We start from the raw sequence: 15,769 nt of genomic DNA, 5'->3' as shown, positions 1-15,769 counted from the left end.
AAGAAAACATACCGTTCTTTTCCTAGTTCTGGGTCTTTCTCAGTTTGAGCCTGCAATACAATTAATATTTTTATTAGAGGTTATTTTTCTCTATTTTCAATATTTAACCCCTCAATTCTATGGTTTTCAATGAAAATATAAGATAAAAAAGAAGCAAAAGAAAAAAAGACCACCATCTTTAAAGTATATGAAAGAAGCTAGTTTTCAATGTCCATGTAATTACTAGGTTCTAGAAAATTTTTCTCATTACAGACTGCTAACAATGGGTTATATAAAAAATGATAAAACAATTAAGAAAGTTTACTTATATTGATATAAGTAAGAAATGTTTTATACTTCAAAAGGCTGGAAATAGCATCATTTGCTTATAAAAACTAACGAACCTGAAAGAAATACCAATATGTTCTTTGTGGAATTATGTTTAAAAGATTTCTATTTATAAGATAGATTTTTTTAAATGTCTTATTCAGCAGGGTATGGTTTTATGTCTAAAGAGTCCTAGCTACCTGGGAGATTTAGGTAAGCAGATCCCCTGAGCACATAAGTTTGTGACCACCTGGGCAATTCTCAAGACTTCATTTCAAACAACAAAAAAAAACCCTTTGACTCAAACATATATTACCACTAGAAAAGTAATCTAGAACAGTAATCCCTTTGAAATATTAAATATTTATGCAGAAAATTAAAAGTGGATCTCTGTTTGTCACCATGCACTAATAGCAATTCAATGTGGATCAAAGACCTCAATGTCAGTCCCAAAACTTTGAAACTACTGCTAGAGAGCATAGAAGAAATATTAGAACTGTAGGCACAGGCAGAAACTTCTTGAATAGAGTCCCAGGTTAGGAGAGAGACCTGAGAGTGGGACTACATCAAAATAAGAAGTTTCTGCACAGTTAAGAATATAGTCACTAAACTGGAAAGATAGCCAAGACACTGGAAAAAGATCTTTGCTAGCAATATATCAGACAAAGAATTAATACCCAATATATACAAGGAGCTCAAGAAACTAATCCCTCCCAAACCTAATAAACCAATCATTAAATGAGCAAGGGAGCTAAGGAGAGCCTTCTTAGAAGAAGAGATAAGAAAGGCAAAGAAACACATGAAGAAATGCTTAGGCATAAGAAAATGTGAATCAAAACAATTCAGATTCCATCTCATTCCAGTAAGATGGGCCAAAAGTGTGAATTTAAACAACATTAACGTTGGCAGGGGATGTGGGAAAAAAGGAACCCTACTGCACTGTTGGTGGGAATATAAACTAGTATAACCACTCTGGATGGCAGTCTGGAGGTTCCTCAAAAAACTAACCATCGATCTTCCTTCCTATAACCCAGTCATACCACTCCTGGGGATCTACCCCAAACATCATGAGCCAGGATATAAGGACACCTGCACATCCATGTTTGTTGTTGCAAAACCGAGATATGGAAACAGCCCAGATGTCCCTCAATAGATGAGTGGATCCAAAAAATGTGGTACCTTATACACAGTTGAATTTTACATAGCCGTTAGAAAGAATAATCTCATTTGCAAGGAAATGGATGGAACAAGAACAAATCATGTTAGGTGAAGTAAGCTAAGCTCAGAGAGACAAATGGCCCCTGTTTTCTCTGATATGCAGAAGATGATACATCTAAAATGCACTGGGATACGAAAATTGTACAGGAATTCTACTTACTCACACACAGTGAGACCAAGAGGATACTCAAGAGAGAAACACAAAGGTGCACTGACTAAGTGCCTCTTGATATGTATATAAAATAATTTACATACTGAAACAAACTCTAAGATATAATAAAAGGCTTTTTTTTTTTGCGGGGAGGGGGAGGGGTCCGGTCGTGGGGCCTGAACTCGAGGCCTGGGCGCTGTCCCTCAGCTCTTCAGCTCAAGGCTAGCGCTCTACCACTTGAGCCACAGCACCACTTCTGGCTTTTTTCTTTTGCTTATGTGGTGCTGAGGAATCGAACCCAGAGCCTCTTGCATGCAAGGCAAGTGCTATACCACTGAGCCACCTTCCCAGCCCTTAAATTTAAATTTTTGATGATTCTGTCTTCCTTACCTTATGTATGGCATATTCATGTGCATATCTTTGGGAAGGTGGGTGGGGAGGGCACAGAACTTGAGAAAAAAGGGGTGAAAAAGTGCAGTAATGGAGCTCACTGGACACTGATGAAAGTGAAGTATACAACTCGTGGGTGGAGACAGGGACTGGGAGAGAATGAGGGAACAGAAGACACAATAGGAAAGGAAAAGTACTCATTACCTAACTCATGTAATTGTAATCCATCTGTATATCACTCTTATAATAACAATAAAGTAAATTAAGTAAAATAAATATTAAATAGCAAACACTAAAGAGGTCTTTTTTTTGTGGAATCATGTGTCCTCTGGATTAAAACTTTGTTTCCAGAAAGATTCAAATTAAAAGCAGAATAATGCTCCTAGAAAGGATTCTAGTTCTGCCGGGTGTCCATAGCTCACTCTGTAATGCTAGCTACTCCAGAGTCTGAGATCTGAGGATCACGGTTTAGAGCCAGCCCAGAAAGGAAAGTCCATGAGCCTCTTATCGCCAACTAACCACCAGAAAACCAGAAGTGGCTCTTGAGCTTGTCTTGAGCTAAAGAGCTGAGGGATAGCACCCAGGTCCAGAGTTCAAGCCCTACAGACAAAGACACACAAAACAACAAACAAAAAAAAAACCCATAGAGTAAAGGCTTCCTTTACTAGAGTATCTGATGGGAAATCTAGTCTCAATCTTAATGGTACAGTAGAAGTTAAAGAAGTTAAGTCCCATTGATGACAGTATTTATAAACAGTAACGGGCTTTCACTAAATGAGAGATCTGTTAAGAGAACAGGTGTCTGATAGAAGATCTATAATATATACCTATATTGGCTAATTTGCTTCCCAAGTTACTAAGGAAAAACAAAACCAAGAACCATGCACAGGAATGAAAAAGCATATAAAAATCCATAAGCATACAAGATTGGCTGAAGATAGTTCAGACAACCTAATTCGATGCTAGAGTAGTCTCAGAAAATTTTAATGAAATATAGCACATACAAAATCAGTATAGGAGTGAATTTCTACAAAACTATAGGACATCATAAATTGAAAAAATAAATAATAAGACAATGTTCCTTAGATCAAGCTTCCCTATGACCTTGCATTTCCACTCCTGGGCATTTATCCAATAAAACACAAAAATCACCTCAATAAAGCTACCAGCACAACCATGTTTATTGTAGCCCTGTTTACATAGCCAAGATACGGAAACAAACCAGTTGCCCCTCTGTGAACAAATGGATCAAGAAATTGTGGTATATAGACACAATGGAATATTATTAATCCATCAGAAAGAATGATATTGTACCATTCATAAGGAAATGGAAAAACTTGGAAAAAATTGTGCTAAGTGAAATAAGCCAGATCCAAAGAAACACAGGTGGGTTTCCCTTATTTGTGGTAACTAGAATGTGTCTATAAATCTACAAGTAAACACACTGAATGTTATTTTAAATGACTATATTAGGACACAATAACTTATATAGGCCTCTAGGCATTCACACAGTCCAAAGGAGGATATTCTTAGGAGATGATCACAAAGGTGCAATAGCTATAAGCATCTGATTATATAAAATAGCATTTATCAAAAGGAACTCCAGAAAATGGAAACAAGAGGAATTTTTCTTTGTTGTTTTTTGTTTTCTTTCCCTTTTGTCTTTTTTGTTCATTTTTAATCTGTCTTTGGGAAGGTAAAGGGGGCACAGAAATGATGGAACAAGAGGTGAACAAATGCAGCAATGATACCAGACACTATGTTGACAGATGTTAACTGTAAACCCTCTGTACCTCACCTTTTTAAATTTTAAAATTTAAAAATTGATCTAATTTAAAAAAGGAAGAAAGAAACCAATGACCTTTACATGAAGAGAAGAAGGAGGGAGAATGTAGTCATAAAATTCAAAGTATGTCCTACAAAAGTAGGAAAACTGGGCTGGGACGGTGGCTTAGTGGGACAGGGCTTGCCTAGCATGCATGAAGCCTTGAGTTCAAGTCCTCTGTACCACACAAGCAGAAAGAATCGGAAGTGGCACTGTGGATCAAGTGGTAGAGTACTAGCTTGAGCAAAAAGAAGCTCAGGGACAGTGCCCAGGCCCTGAGTTCAAGCCCCAGGATTGGCAAAAACAAACAAACAAAAACCCACAAAATAATAACAACCAAAATTAATTAGGATAACTGAGGAGATAGGTTGAGCTGGGAGAGATAGGGGAGAAATGATGAAAGGAATGACATCAATCAAGATGCATTGTACTTATAAACTGGCTTGCTGAATGGTGACCCCTTTGTACAACTAGACATAATGTAAATATTGAAAAATACCACTGAGCACTCTAATATGTCCTAAGCCAAGATAAAATATTGTTCACATGACCAGACGTACTGATTATCTTTAGAAATTCTTTAATTATCACATATATCCCTAAGTCCTTTTCCTTTTCTACTAAAATCCCCTTTTCAGTGATGTATCTGTAGAACTTGATTTCTTATTACCTTCAAGTCCATCAAATAACTCTTCTGCAGAGGGGCTATAATTAACCACTCTAAAAATACACACATACACACATACACCTCACCCATCATACTTGTTCTCTCCTGAACTTGATTTGTTTTCAAAGAAGTTTTAACCACTTGACATTTTATATGCGGTATGTACTTACTTACAAGTATTTTAAATTTCTTTTAGATGGTTGAATGTTTGTTCACCAACCAAGATTTTATGAAAATTAAACTAAATACAAGGCCCTATTATTTACTGCCTGCTATTGGTATAAAATAGGACAATAAGAACAACACATGAGCCAGGCACTGGTGGCTAACACCTGTAATCCTAGCTACTCAGAAGGCTGAAATCTGAGGATCACAGTTCAAAGCCAGCCTGGGCAGGAAAGTCCATGAGACTCTTATTTCCAATAAACCACCAGAAAACCAGAAGTGGTGCTGTGGTTCAAGTGGTAGAGCGCTAGCCTTGAGCTGAAGAGCTGAGGGACAGCACTCAAACCCAGAATTCAAGCAAAAATAGAAAAAAAAAATACATGAATCTAAATTTAATTCTAAGGTAGATTATTCAGAACTTTCCTAAATTACTGCCATATACTATTATGTAAACTAAGAACATGTAAAAAAATGATTATAATGAAACTACAAACCATTTTTCTCCCAGGAAACAGCAACAATGGACTCAAAGCAACCTTGATATCACAGAAACAGTCAATAAGTAATACAATGGCAATGTCACATTTTTCAGTTATCTCAATTTATTCTAGAAAAATTTATATTGCTCTGTAAATGATGAAAATTGCAACAGTGATTACACAAATGCTTTTTTTTGGACGGGGGGGAGGCGGTGTTGGTCTTGGGGCCTGAACTCTGGGCCTGGGCACTGTCCCTCAGCTCTTTAGCTCAAGGCTAGCACTCTACTACTTGAGCCACAGCACCACTTCCAGCTTTTTCTGCTTATGTGGTGCTGAGGAATCAAACCCAGGGCCTCATGCATACAAGGCAAGCACTCTACCACTGAGCCATCTTCCCAGTCCCACACAACATGCTTTTAAAAGAAAAAAAAAAATCTAAAATAATTTAGCTTGATACTATCTGAAAATAAGTCTCCAAATTAAATCCAGAATATGTCTTTTCAGTTTTAGAAAGACATTTATACTTTTTTTTTATTTTCCAAAAAACAAAAACCTGACCTAAAAAGCAAACCCTGGCCAGGCCTCAGTGGCTCATACCTGTAATCCTAGCTACTTAAGAGGCTAAGATCTGAGGATGGCAGTTTGAAGCCACCCAGGGCAGAAAAGTCCCCATGAGTCTTAAACCTTTAATTAACCACTCAAAAACCAGAAGTAGAGCTGTGGCTCAAAGTGGCATAGCACTAACCTTGAGCAAAAGAGCTCAGGGACAGTGCTCAGAGACAGTGCCCAGGCCCCATGTTCAAGCCTTATGACAAAAAAAAAAAATAATAATAATAATAAAAAAAAGAAAATCTTACTTCTGATGAGTCAACCTTTGGAGACAATGTACAGGTCAATACACGATCACCTATGCTTTGTGGATTTTGTTTCAGAAAGCTATACATTGACTGAGCAGATTCAGGGCTTTCCAACTGAAGAATGGCCTAGAGAGAATAAAAGTCTGATTAGATCCTGAAAACTTTAAAGAAGAATTGGTGTATGAGCCAGCAATATATAGCTTTCAATTTTGAATTTTCAATTCTTTAAAAACTGAAGGGATTCAAACATCTATTTGTACATTCATATTCAAAGAAGCATGATTTCCAATAGCCAAGAACTAGAAGTGACCCAACTATCAACAGATAAATCAATTTTAAAAATAAGGTATATTCTATACAATATTCTTTAGCCTTAAAATGGAAAATCTAATTCCACATTTTTCAGTATCTATAGTATTCACCTTCACAGAAACAGAAGTAGAATATTGGTTGATGGTTTGGGAGAGAGTTAGTAGGGAGGTTAATGTTGGAGAGGCAAGAAGCCTAAGCTGAGGACATATAAAAGTTCTGGAAATGGATGATGGCACTAATTACCATTAAATTGTATTACAACATAGTTAAAATGGTAAATTTGTTTTACAAATTGTAAAATTTGTGTATTTCACAATAAAAATTTGTTGCTTAAGTTAAAAAAATTGAATATTTTTTCTTTCAGATTTCAGACACATAGGATTACAAAGGCATAATTAATCCTTATTTGAAAGAGAACAAGAATTTAAATCCTAAGAGCATTCATTGTACAGGAAAGGCAAAACAAAAGGATAGGCTTAAAAAAAAAAAGACTGAAGAAAGGTTCAAAATTCCTACACGTCATCTATATCCTACATTCCATACTCTATGATCCCATTTCTATAGTAACAAATACAATTGATGGAAAGTGGCACTGTGGTTCAAGTGGTAGAGTGCTTGCCTTGAGCTGAAGAGCTGAGGGACAGTCCCCAGGCCCAGAGTTCAAGTCCCACTACTGACAAAAAAACAAAACAAAACAAATACAATTGATGTATCATAAGCATATTAAATAGTTTTCCTTTGTAACATAAATTAACTTTGGTAGCAGCTTTTTTTTTTTTGGTCTGGTCCTGGGGACTGAACTCTGGGCCTGGGTGCTGTCCCTCAGCTCTTTAGCTCAAGGCTAGCGCTCTACCACTTGAGCCACAGTGCCACTTCTGGCTTTTTTTTTTCTTATGTGGTGCTGAGGAATCGAACCCAGGGCCTCAGGCATGAAAGGCCACCTTCCCAGCCCTAACATAAATGAACTGATATGGAATCCTTACTATGTAAGTAATACATTGTTAATCAAATTCTAATTTTAAGTTGGGTCTAATGGTACATGATTTTAATATACTACTCAGTAGGCGGAGACAGAAGGATAAATTTTGAGGCCAGCCAAGGCTACAGTGACACTCTCTCCAATAAACAAAAACAAAAATATAATTTTAATGATCATATAGCTGAAGTATATTAAACCATGCTTAATTTTTAACTTTGAAGACAGAAGCTAAACCATGAAATATTTTGTTTATACTTCTCATACAAATAAAACTCTGTGTGTTTTATATGTAGAAGAAACTTTAAAACAACTCTGCTAATAAGATCACAAAATTAGTTAAGTAACAGACAAATGCACTTATGTCTAAATTTCCCAGAAACATAATGCTCTTGGCACTACGTTTTCTCATGTGTGAATAATCTTATTTATTCTAAACAGAGATATCTCTTCTTTCTTATGAGAATTCAGGAGAAAATATTTTGGTTTATCATAACTCTGTTAAGTGGTTAAATAATGTTTATTGATGCTTCAATTCACAAGTTAAATAGACCACAATTCAGAATTCAGTAATATAGTCTCGACATAACATCAAGGATTTCAAGAAAAGAACTTGTTACCTTGTTTTTATTATTCATAAATACATGGTGGTTCACTTTTCCAAACTGGAGCCCAACACAAAGTACACAATGAAGTCCATCTTCTGGCAAATTATCAAGATGTACAAACCGGCTCCATATTTTATCAACATCTACCTGTATTTTTTTTTGAGAGCATAGAAAAAAGTTGTAGCATTTAACTGTAAAATACAGATTAATAGCAATTTAATATTGATGAAGCCAGATCATGTCTTCTTTTAAGAGTGAGAAAATGATACTGTGGATGGAAATAGCTTTTTTTTTTTTTCTTTTTCATCCCTCTCTATTGCTGAGGATCAAACTCAGGGTTCTTACTAGATAAACACTCTATCACTGAGCTACATTCCAGTCCAACAGTGAAATCTCAATTTTAAATATGAGTAATCAATTAATACACACACACACACACACACACACACACACACACACACACACACACACACACACTAAGCCAGGCCATTGGTGGCTCACACCTGTAATCCTAGGTACTCAGGAGGCTGAGATCTGAGGATCATGGTTCAAAGCCAGCCCAGGCATTAGCCTCTTATTTCCAATAAAACACTCAGAAAACCGCAAGTGGAGCTGTGGCTCAAGTGGTAGAGTGCTGGAAGTTGAAGAACTAAGGGACAAAGCCCAGTCCCAGAGTTCATGTTTACCCAAAACCATCCCCCAGATGGATAATGACCTACTTGGCTACTGATGGTTCAACCCAGCATATGGGAATTTCTTTTTTTTTTACATCAGGGACTACCAAAAAACCCCTTTATTTCTTTTTTTTTTTTTAACCAAGAAGATCCATCTCATATCTCTACTACCTCAATGTTAAAATTACTATGTTTTTAATTCCTAAAAGGTGAACAATTAATCAGTATTCCAATTAAACAAGTTAGCAACAGTATTTAAATGTAAAACTTACCTCTGGGTCACTTTCTTTGATCAAATTTATAAACAGAGCTTCCTAAAATGCCAAAACAAATAAAAGTTAAAGACAGAAGTGATTTCTTAATTATATACTTAGTTAAGATTTGTAATATAATAACATATACAAACATATACCACCTAGTATTTCATAAAATGAGGCATCAAAAGTTTGACCTTTTTGAAAACTTTCTTTCTGAATGTTACTGAAGTTTCACCCTATCTATACAATTTAATTCTTCCTACTCCCTTGGTAAAATGTCTAAGGCAGTGAGTGCCATTTAGAGAGGATGTTCAAAATAATATTTAAGCATTAAGAGACAATTCAGAAAGAAGATAACTTAAACAATAAAATTTAATTAAAGAGAGAAAATAGGGAATGAAGAACAAGAGACTCAGGAAAATAAAAAATAGCATAATGATTTGCTGCTGCTTAATTATACCCAAAGTGACATGTTTATAAAAAGAATGTCAAAGTTGCCATAGGATACCTAATAGAAGTCTGTGTATAGAGGTAGACACGACCATTATTGTGTGAGACTATGGCTCTTCAACTCTCTTTGATACATGTGTAAAACAATACCACCTAGTACATCAAGTTAACAGTGATTCTGAAAAGCTTTTCCAAATTATCTATATTTCCTCCTTCCCTCTAGAGATTCTATATTTCATTATATCTCATATAATTAACATTAAAGTATTTCTTTATTAAAGTATTAAAGGATTTTTTTCAGATGAAGCTGAATCTGAACAGACTCAATTTTATGTCTGTCTCATGGCTTTGTAGAGAAAGGACATGAAGGTGACAAAACTGAAGGTGGGGAAATGTGCTGTGGCTCAAGTAGAGCGCTAGCCTTGAGCTGAAGAACTGAGGGACAGCACCCAGGCCCAGAGTTCAAGCCCCATGACCGACCAAAAGAAAAAAGAAAAACTGAAGGTGGAAGAGTTCAACTATTCTCTAGTGAAAACTTGAGATGATAGCAATAGTAGAGGGAACATCTTTAAACAGTTAAGATAGATGACATCTAATGAGGGAAAAAAATGTGAGAAATGAGAGAAACAAAAACTTGATGTAACGTTCAGGATCCCTGTTTGGATGACTGAATTTTCAAACACTTTTCAACTATTTTCCAATCCAACAAACCTAAGACATAGAATTTCCTCAATATGAAAGTAAATCACAAATAGGAGACAGTGATTTACTACAGAGAGAGGAAAAGCTAGATAACAACACGTAACCAAAAGAAGAAAACTAAGTAGCATAATGAATTTGATTAAAACATTTTGAAAGATCTAATAAAAATGAAGCTCAAAATCTATGATTTACCTCATCTTTTATATTCATGCTTTCAGGAGCCATACTTATCGAGAGTTGATTTCCATCCATGGACATTGGGAAGCAAGTATAAAATTTTACCATAGAATCTGCAGATTTTCTATTTATTTCTATATATGCCTTTAAAAATAGAAAGTAAAAGAACCTTATTTTCTTGAAAATACTTAATATTTCAAAGTAAAATGACTTAAAACAACTTGGCAGCAAAAAAATTTTCTTACTGCATCCTTAGCTCTCTATCAGTACCCAGAATATAACAGACATTTTATGAGTATTTCTTCAATAAATAAATGTAATGATTGTTAAAGTGAAAATGTGAGAAAAAATTAAAGAAATGTGGCTGTAGGGCTGGGAAGGTGGCCCAGTGGTAGAGCGCTTGCTTTGCATGCATGAGGCCCTGGGTTCGATTCCCCAGCATCACATAAAGCAAAAAGAAAAAAAGCCGGAAGTGGCGCTGTGGCTCAAGTGGTAGAGCGCTAGCCTTGAGCTAAAGAGCTGAGGACAGTGCCCAGGCCCTGAGTTCAGGCCCCATGACCAGACGCCCCCCCCCCCAAAGAAAACTAATATTAATAGATGTGGATTTTTAAATAAAAGACTTAGAGAAGATTTAAAAAAAAGAAATGTGGCTGTATATATTTTCTTATCCAGATAATAGGTTAAACGTTCTTCTACACATTTGATAGAAATCATCAGTACCTGTGTATGTAACTGTAGGTCTATTAAATTATCCCTATTTGCCAATTTTATTGAATTTTTAATATGCTCTAACATAATGTAGACATAAACTCCTTTTTCCATTTTACAGAAAAACTTTTCAAGGTCTGATCTGAACTTTTCAAGATCCTTTAAATGAAACTATAAAAGTTCTCTACATAATAAATAAAAAATGCAGGCTAAAGTTGCTAGTATTTATGCTAACAGTGTATCTTAAATCCATGATTTTATTCAGTCAAAAAACATCAATTTTTGGTGTCACATTTTAAACTATAAAAGTTACAGCCACTGTGTGTAGTAAGTACTAATTTATAATGAAAAGGGAATTAAGTCTGTTTCTGAAAGAGGAAATAGTATAAATATACTAAATATATACATATATAATCCACAGATTCAGGTATCTATTGAGGTCTTGGAATCTAACTCTTATGGACAGGGGAACTGAATCTGATACTTCTCCAGGTCATATCTAGAAGTATTAATAGGTCTGTGCTTAAATTTTCTTTTTTCTTTTTTTATTGTGAAAATACTGTACAGAAGGGTTACAATTACATGGGCAAGATAATGAATACATTTCTTATCAAGCATTGTAGCCTCCTCCTGTTTCCCCTTCCCATCCCATCCTCCCCCCACCTCCCTTAAACTTTATTTAACCTATGTATTTATAAATGTTTTGGTATCTGATGTAACAATTTTACCTAAAATTCTCCCTAGTTCAATATAGTCACAATAAAAACAAATCTAATATTAAAAACTGCTTTCATATTATCATCTGCCTATAAACATTAGAAATAATCCCCTTTTTAAAAATCAGCTTTATTGAAATATAACAGTAAACTGTTTAACAATTTATACTTCATGGTCTTTAGTATACTTATACAGTTACACAATCTGTCAATTAATAAGAGAACTACTTTAAATCAGTTGTACTCACTTCATGTTTTCTCAAGCATACTGGCTCTGATAATCATCGAATATATATCTAACTCTAGTTTCACAGATTTAATAATGCCAAATACTTTCTATAACAAAAACACTACTTTCAGTGTTTGGCTCAATGTTGTAGAAATGTCTGCCTAGAAAACAGGAAGACTTAAGTTCAAAATAGTCTTCCAACCACTTCAATGACATCTTTCTTTTTTTGGTCTGTCGGTTGTAGGGCTCAAACTCTGGGCCTTGGGCGCTGTCCCTCAACTCTTCAGCTGAAGGCTAGCACTCTACTACCACTTAAGCCACAGTGCCACTTCTGGTTTTATAGTGGTTTATTGGAGATAAGAGTCTCATGGACTTTCCTGCCTGGGCAGGCTTTGAACTGTGATCCTCAGATCTCAGCCTCCTGAGTAGCTAGGATTGCAGGCTCATGAGCCACCGGTCTCAGCTAAGGACATCATTTTTAATTATCTTCCACAAGTTGCTTAATATTAACAAAAAGATTTTGTTGTGCTGTTTTACAATTACAAATGGAATATATACGGAAGAATAAGCTAGGTTGTTGTAAGCATTGCTGAGAGTGGAATTGAGTATCACTGGTGAAAAAAAGAAAATACTAGTAAAATCATGATCTAGAAAATCATAAAATGAAAATATTTATTAAATATATTAGAAACCAGGCACCAGTGGCTCACACTTGTAAACCAGCTACTGAGGAGGCTGAGATCTGTAGATCACAGTTCCACGCCAGCCCAGGCAGCAAAGTTTATAAGACCCTTATCCCTAATTAAGCTGGAAGTGGTGCCATGGCTCAGGTGGTAGACTGTTATCCTTGAGCAAAAGGAGCTTAGAACAGCACTCAGGACGTTAAGTTCAATTCCATAACCGACCAAAAAATAAAAAATTATTAATTTTTTAAAAAACATATGAGAAGCATTTTATAGTCAAAATTTTGAGCAAAGCTGTTTAAAACTATGTTTGAGTAGTACAATACTAAAATAAAGGACATTTGTGCCACGCATTAAGAAAACATCTCATGGTAAAACAATGTTAGGGTAATTTAAGTCAATATTTTCATAGATTTTTTTCAAAGTGTGCTTGTAGACAATATGAATAGCAAATCAACTCTTACCTTTTTATGAGATGATAAAATCAAAATATCCTTTATACCACCAAATGGTTTTGCTAAGTTGTAAATTTCTTCTACAGAATATCCTTTATTAGGCAAATCAGAAATAAGTACTACACAGATTTCCTCTGTTTCCTTCAAAACAAATTAAGAAATTCCATTTATATAAGTTATACTTCATACTGTCATGTTAAATTATTACTCAATTTGCATTTACTACTGAAGAAAGCCTAATAAAGTCAGAAAGCTGACCTGAACCTCAAATCAAATGTTCCCTCCACTTTCAAATTTCCATTTATCAAATACAAAATAATTACAGTCATACCAGCTGTTTAGTTCAGGTCTGTAGGTCTCCTCCTTTTATATGAAAACACAAGTCTACTTTTCTCTGACAATGATTCTTCTCTTTTCATGTACTACTGCCATTTCTATACCCTGTTATGATATAGCCTCAACCTCCAAAGCAGCAAGTATTTTTATCTTTCTCAATAACATTATCACTTTCAGGCAATATAAAAACAATTTCTTTTGGATCCCCATCAAGTGCTTTGTTTTAGTTAATCCATTCTTTCTCGCAGATATATTTTCTTCTCTAAAATATATTCTCTTATCAAGCCAATTTTTCCTTGGGTTGATTTTTGGGAAAAAAATATCCTAAAGATGTGCTATAGCAAACTTAGCAATATTTTTGATATTTTGTGAGAAAAAGGTAAGAAGTAGTAATTTTCATAAACCAGTGACTTTGAACTGGTTTTTTTTACCCAGCCCAGTTACATGCATTCATAAATCACTCCTTCAATAGTACTTTAATGGAATAAGATTTTAGTTGCTTCTTGAAGAGGTTGGAAAAAAATGAATCTAGGTTTAGCATTAGAGTGACCTTAAAATCGAAACAAGTAAAATCTAAATTATTAAGACTAGATCTTTGTTTTGTTTTTATTTGCTTTGGGGCTTGAACTTAAGAGCCTGAATGTTATTCTTATGCCTTTCTATTAAGGACAGAGCTCTACCACTTTGAGCCATAGAGGCACTTCTGTTTTCAGGTGGTTAGTTGAAGATAAAGAGTCTCACAGACTTTACTGTCCATGCAAACTCCCAATGGCAACCTTCAGATCACAGCCCCCTGGAGAAGCTATGACTATAGGAATGAGCCACCAGTATCAGGGCCATTTTGTTTAAGGTATAACCCAGGCTTGTCTCTAACTGGTGATCTTCGCTCCCTGACTACTAACATATGCCACCACAGTGCACAATTTTAACACATGCTTAATGACATAAGTCACAAAAAAATGATAAAAGACTATGTCTTTTAAATAAACATCAATTTACATCTCCATAAGTATAAACAAAGAAATTCCCTAGTATTGCAAATATTATCATATCTCTCATATGCATGTAATGAGAAAATTTTTTTATAAATTTGTACTGGTTCTAATTTCAAAAGTTGTTTATCGTAGGGGTACCAGTGGCCTATGCCTATAATCATAGCTACTCAGGAAGCTGAGATCTGAAGATCAAGGGCGGAACCCAGCCTAGGCAGACAAATCAGTAAGACTCACATTTATACACCCACGCACATGTGCACACGCACACGCGCACACACACACACACACACACACAGAGCAGTGTGGCTTAAGTGGTAGAATGCCAGCCTTGAACAAAAAAATCAAGTGGCCCAGTACATGTACACATGCATGCACACACACACACACACACACTCCACTTTACCTGAAAAACAATTGCAATTTAACAAGTTGTTCTCTGGGGAAAAAATAATCTAGAGGCACAGCTTACAGGTAAAGCACCTCTCTAGCAAGTGCAAGACCCTAAGTCCAAATTACACCTACCCTGAAAAAACATTTATTGATAATCTGTTCCTAAATTTGGGGGACTTACTCTGTGTAACTTAGAGTAGTTTTTAGGTAGACTATTTTTTACCTTAATCTTAAAGAACAATGTATTTTGCTAAAAGTTTTTTGTTTTAAAAGAGTAAGGTAAATAAAGAATAGGTAAACCACAGGACAAATCCTTGAGACAAGAATAATTCTAGTATGTCCTGGGATTTGAGCATCCCATAATAGCTGGAGGGAAGGAAAGAACTAGGGAAATAAGTATAACCTGGACAGGAAAGATATAGGTAAGGACTTTGAATCCAGAAACAGGACTTGAGATTTGATGAGACAAGAAAAGAGGTGACAATTAAGAATTCTATGCCTCCATCAGAAAGAATGACATTGCCCCATTTGTTAGGAAATGGAAAGGCTTGGAAAAAATTATATTAAGTGAAGTAAGCCAGGCCCAAGTTTTCCTTATTTGCAATATCTAGTTTGTCTGAGTCAAGCAGAAAAGGTCAGATAAGGTGATGTTAGGAAAATGAACCCTAAGATATGTATTCAAATGTTTTTTTTTCTTTCATGCGATTGTTTCTAACACATTTATAAGATGATTTCTTTGTTGCTTTGTATGTCCCTCCCCCACAGTATAACCCCTGCTTTCACTTTATTTAATGTCGGTATAATTTGTGGAGGGGAAGGGAAAAAACAAATCGTTTAAATAGGGATACAGGTGGACACAAGTTGTTATGTCCAAAACGAACTTTACAACTTTGGTGGCAGGAGGGGGGGGGGGGGGGATGGGAAGGGATGGGAAGGGGAAACAAAGGAGGAGGCTACAAGCTTGATAAGAAATGTACTCATTATCTTGCCCATGTAATTGTAACCCCTCTATACAAATTTAAAAAAAAACAAAACAAAAAAAA

General features: G+C 35.4%; 1 protein-coding gene across 5 annotated transcripts in view; it reads right to left on the bottom strand.

Moving 5' to 3' along the window:
- Znf638 (zinc finger protein 638) overlaps positions 1–15,769 on the bottom strand; it is a 78,638-nt gene that overhangs the window by 13,943 nt on the left and 48,926 nt on the right. For all 5 annotated transcript variants that reach the window (XM_013035788.1, XM_013035787.1, XM_013035791.1 and 2 more), the window contains 6 exons: positions 13,015–13,146; positions 10,230–10,358; positions 8,901–8,942; positions 7,967–8,101; positions 6,059–6,184; positions 13–50 (listed from right to left, as the gene is read on the bottom strand). In XM_013035788.1, coding sequence (XP_012891242.1) covers positions 13–50; positions 6,059–6,184; positions 7,967–8,101; positions 8,901–8,942; positions 10,230–10,358; positions 13,015–13,146 — 602 coding nt within the window. The remainder of the gene's footprint in view (positions 1–12; positions 51–6,058; positions 6,185–7,966; positions 8,102–8,900; positions 8,943–10,229; positions 10,359–13,014; positions 13,147–15,769) is intronic.

This window comes from Dipodomys ordii, unplaced genomic scaffold (genome assembly GCF_000151885.1).
Source record: "Dipodomys ordii isolate 6190 unplaced genomic scaffold, Dord_2.0 Scaffold220, whole genome shotgun sequence".
Classification (NCBI taxonomy): Eukaryota; Metazoa; Chordata; class Mammalia; order Rodentia; family Heteromyidae; genus Dipodomys; species Dipodomys ordii.
This window is presented reverse-complemented; position numbering and strand designations above follow the sequence as displayed.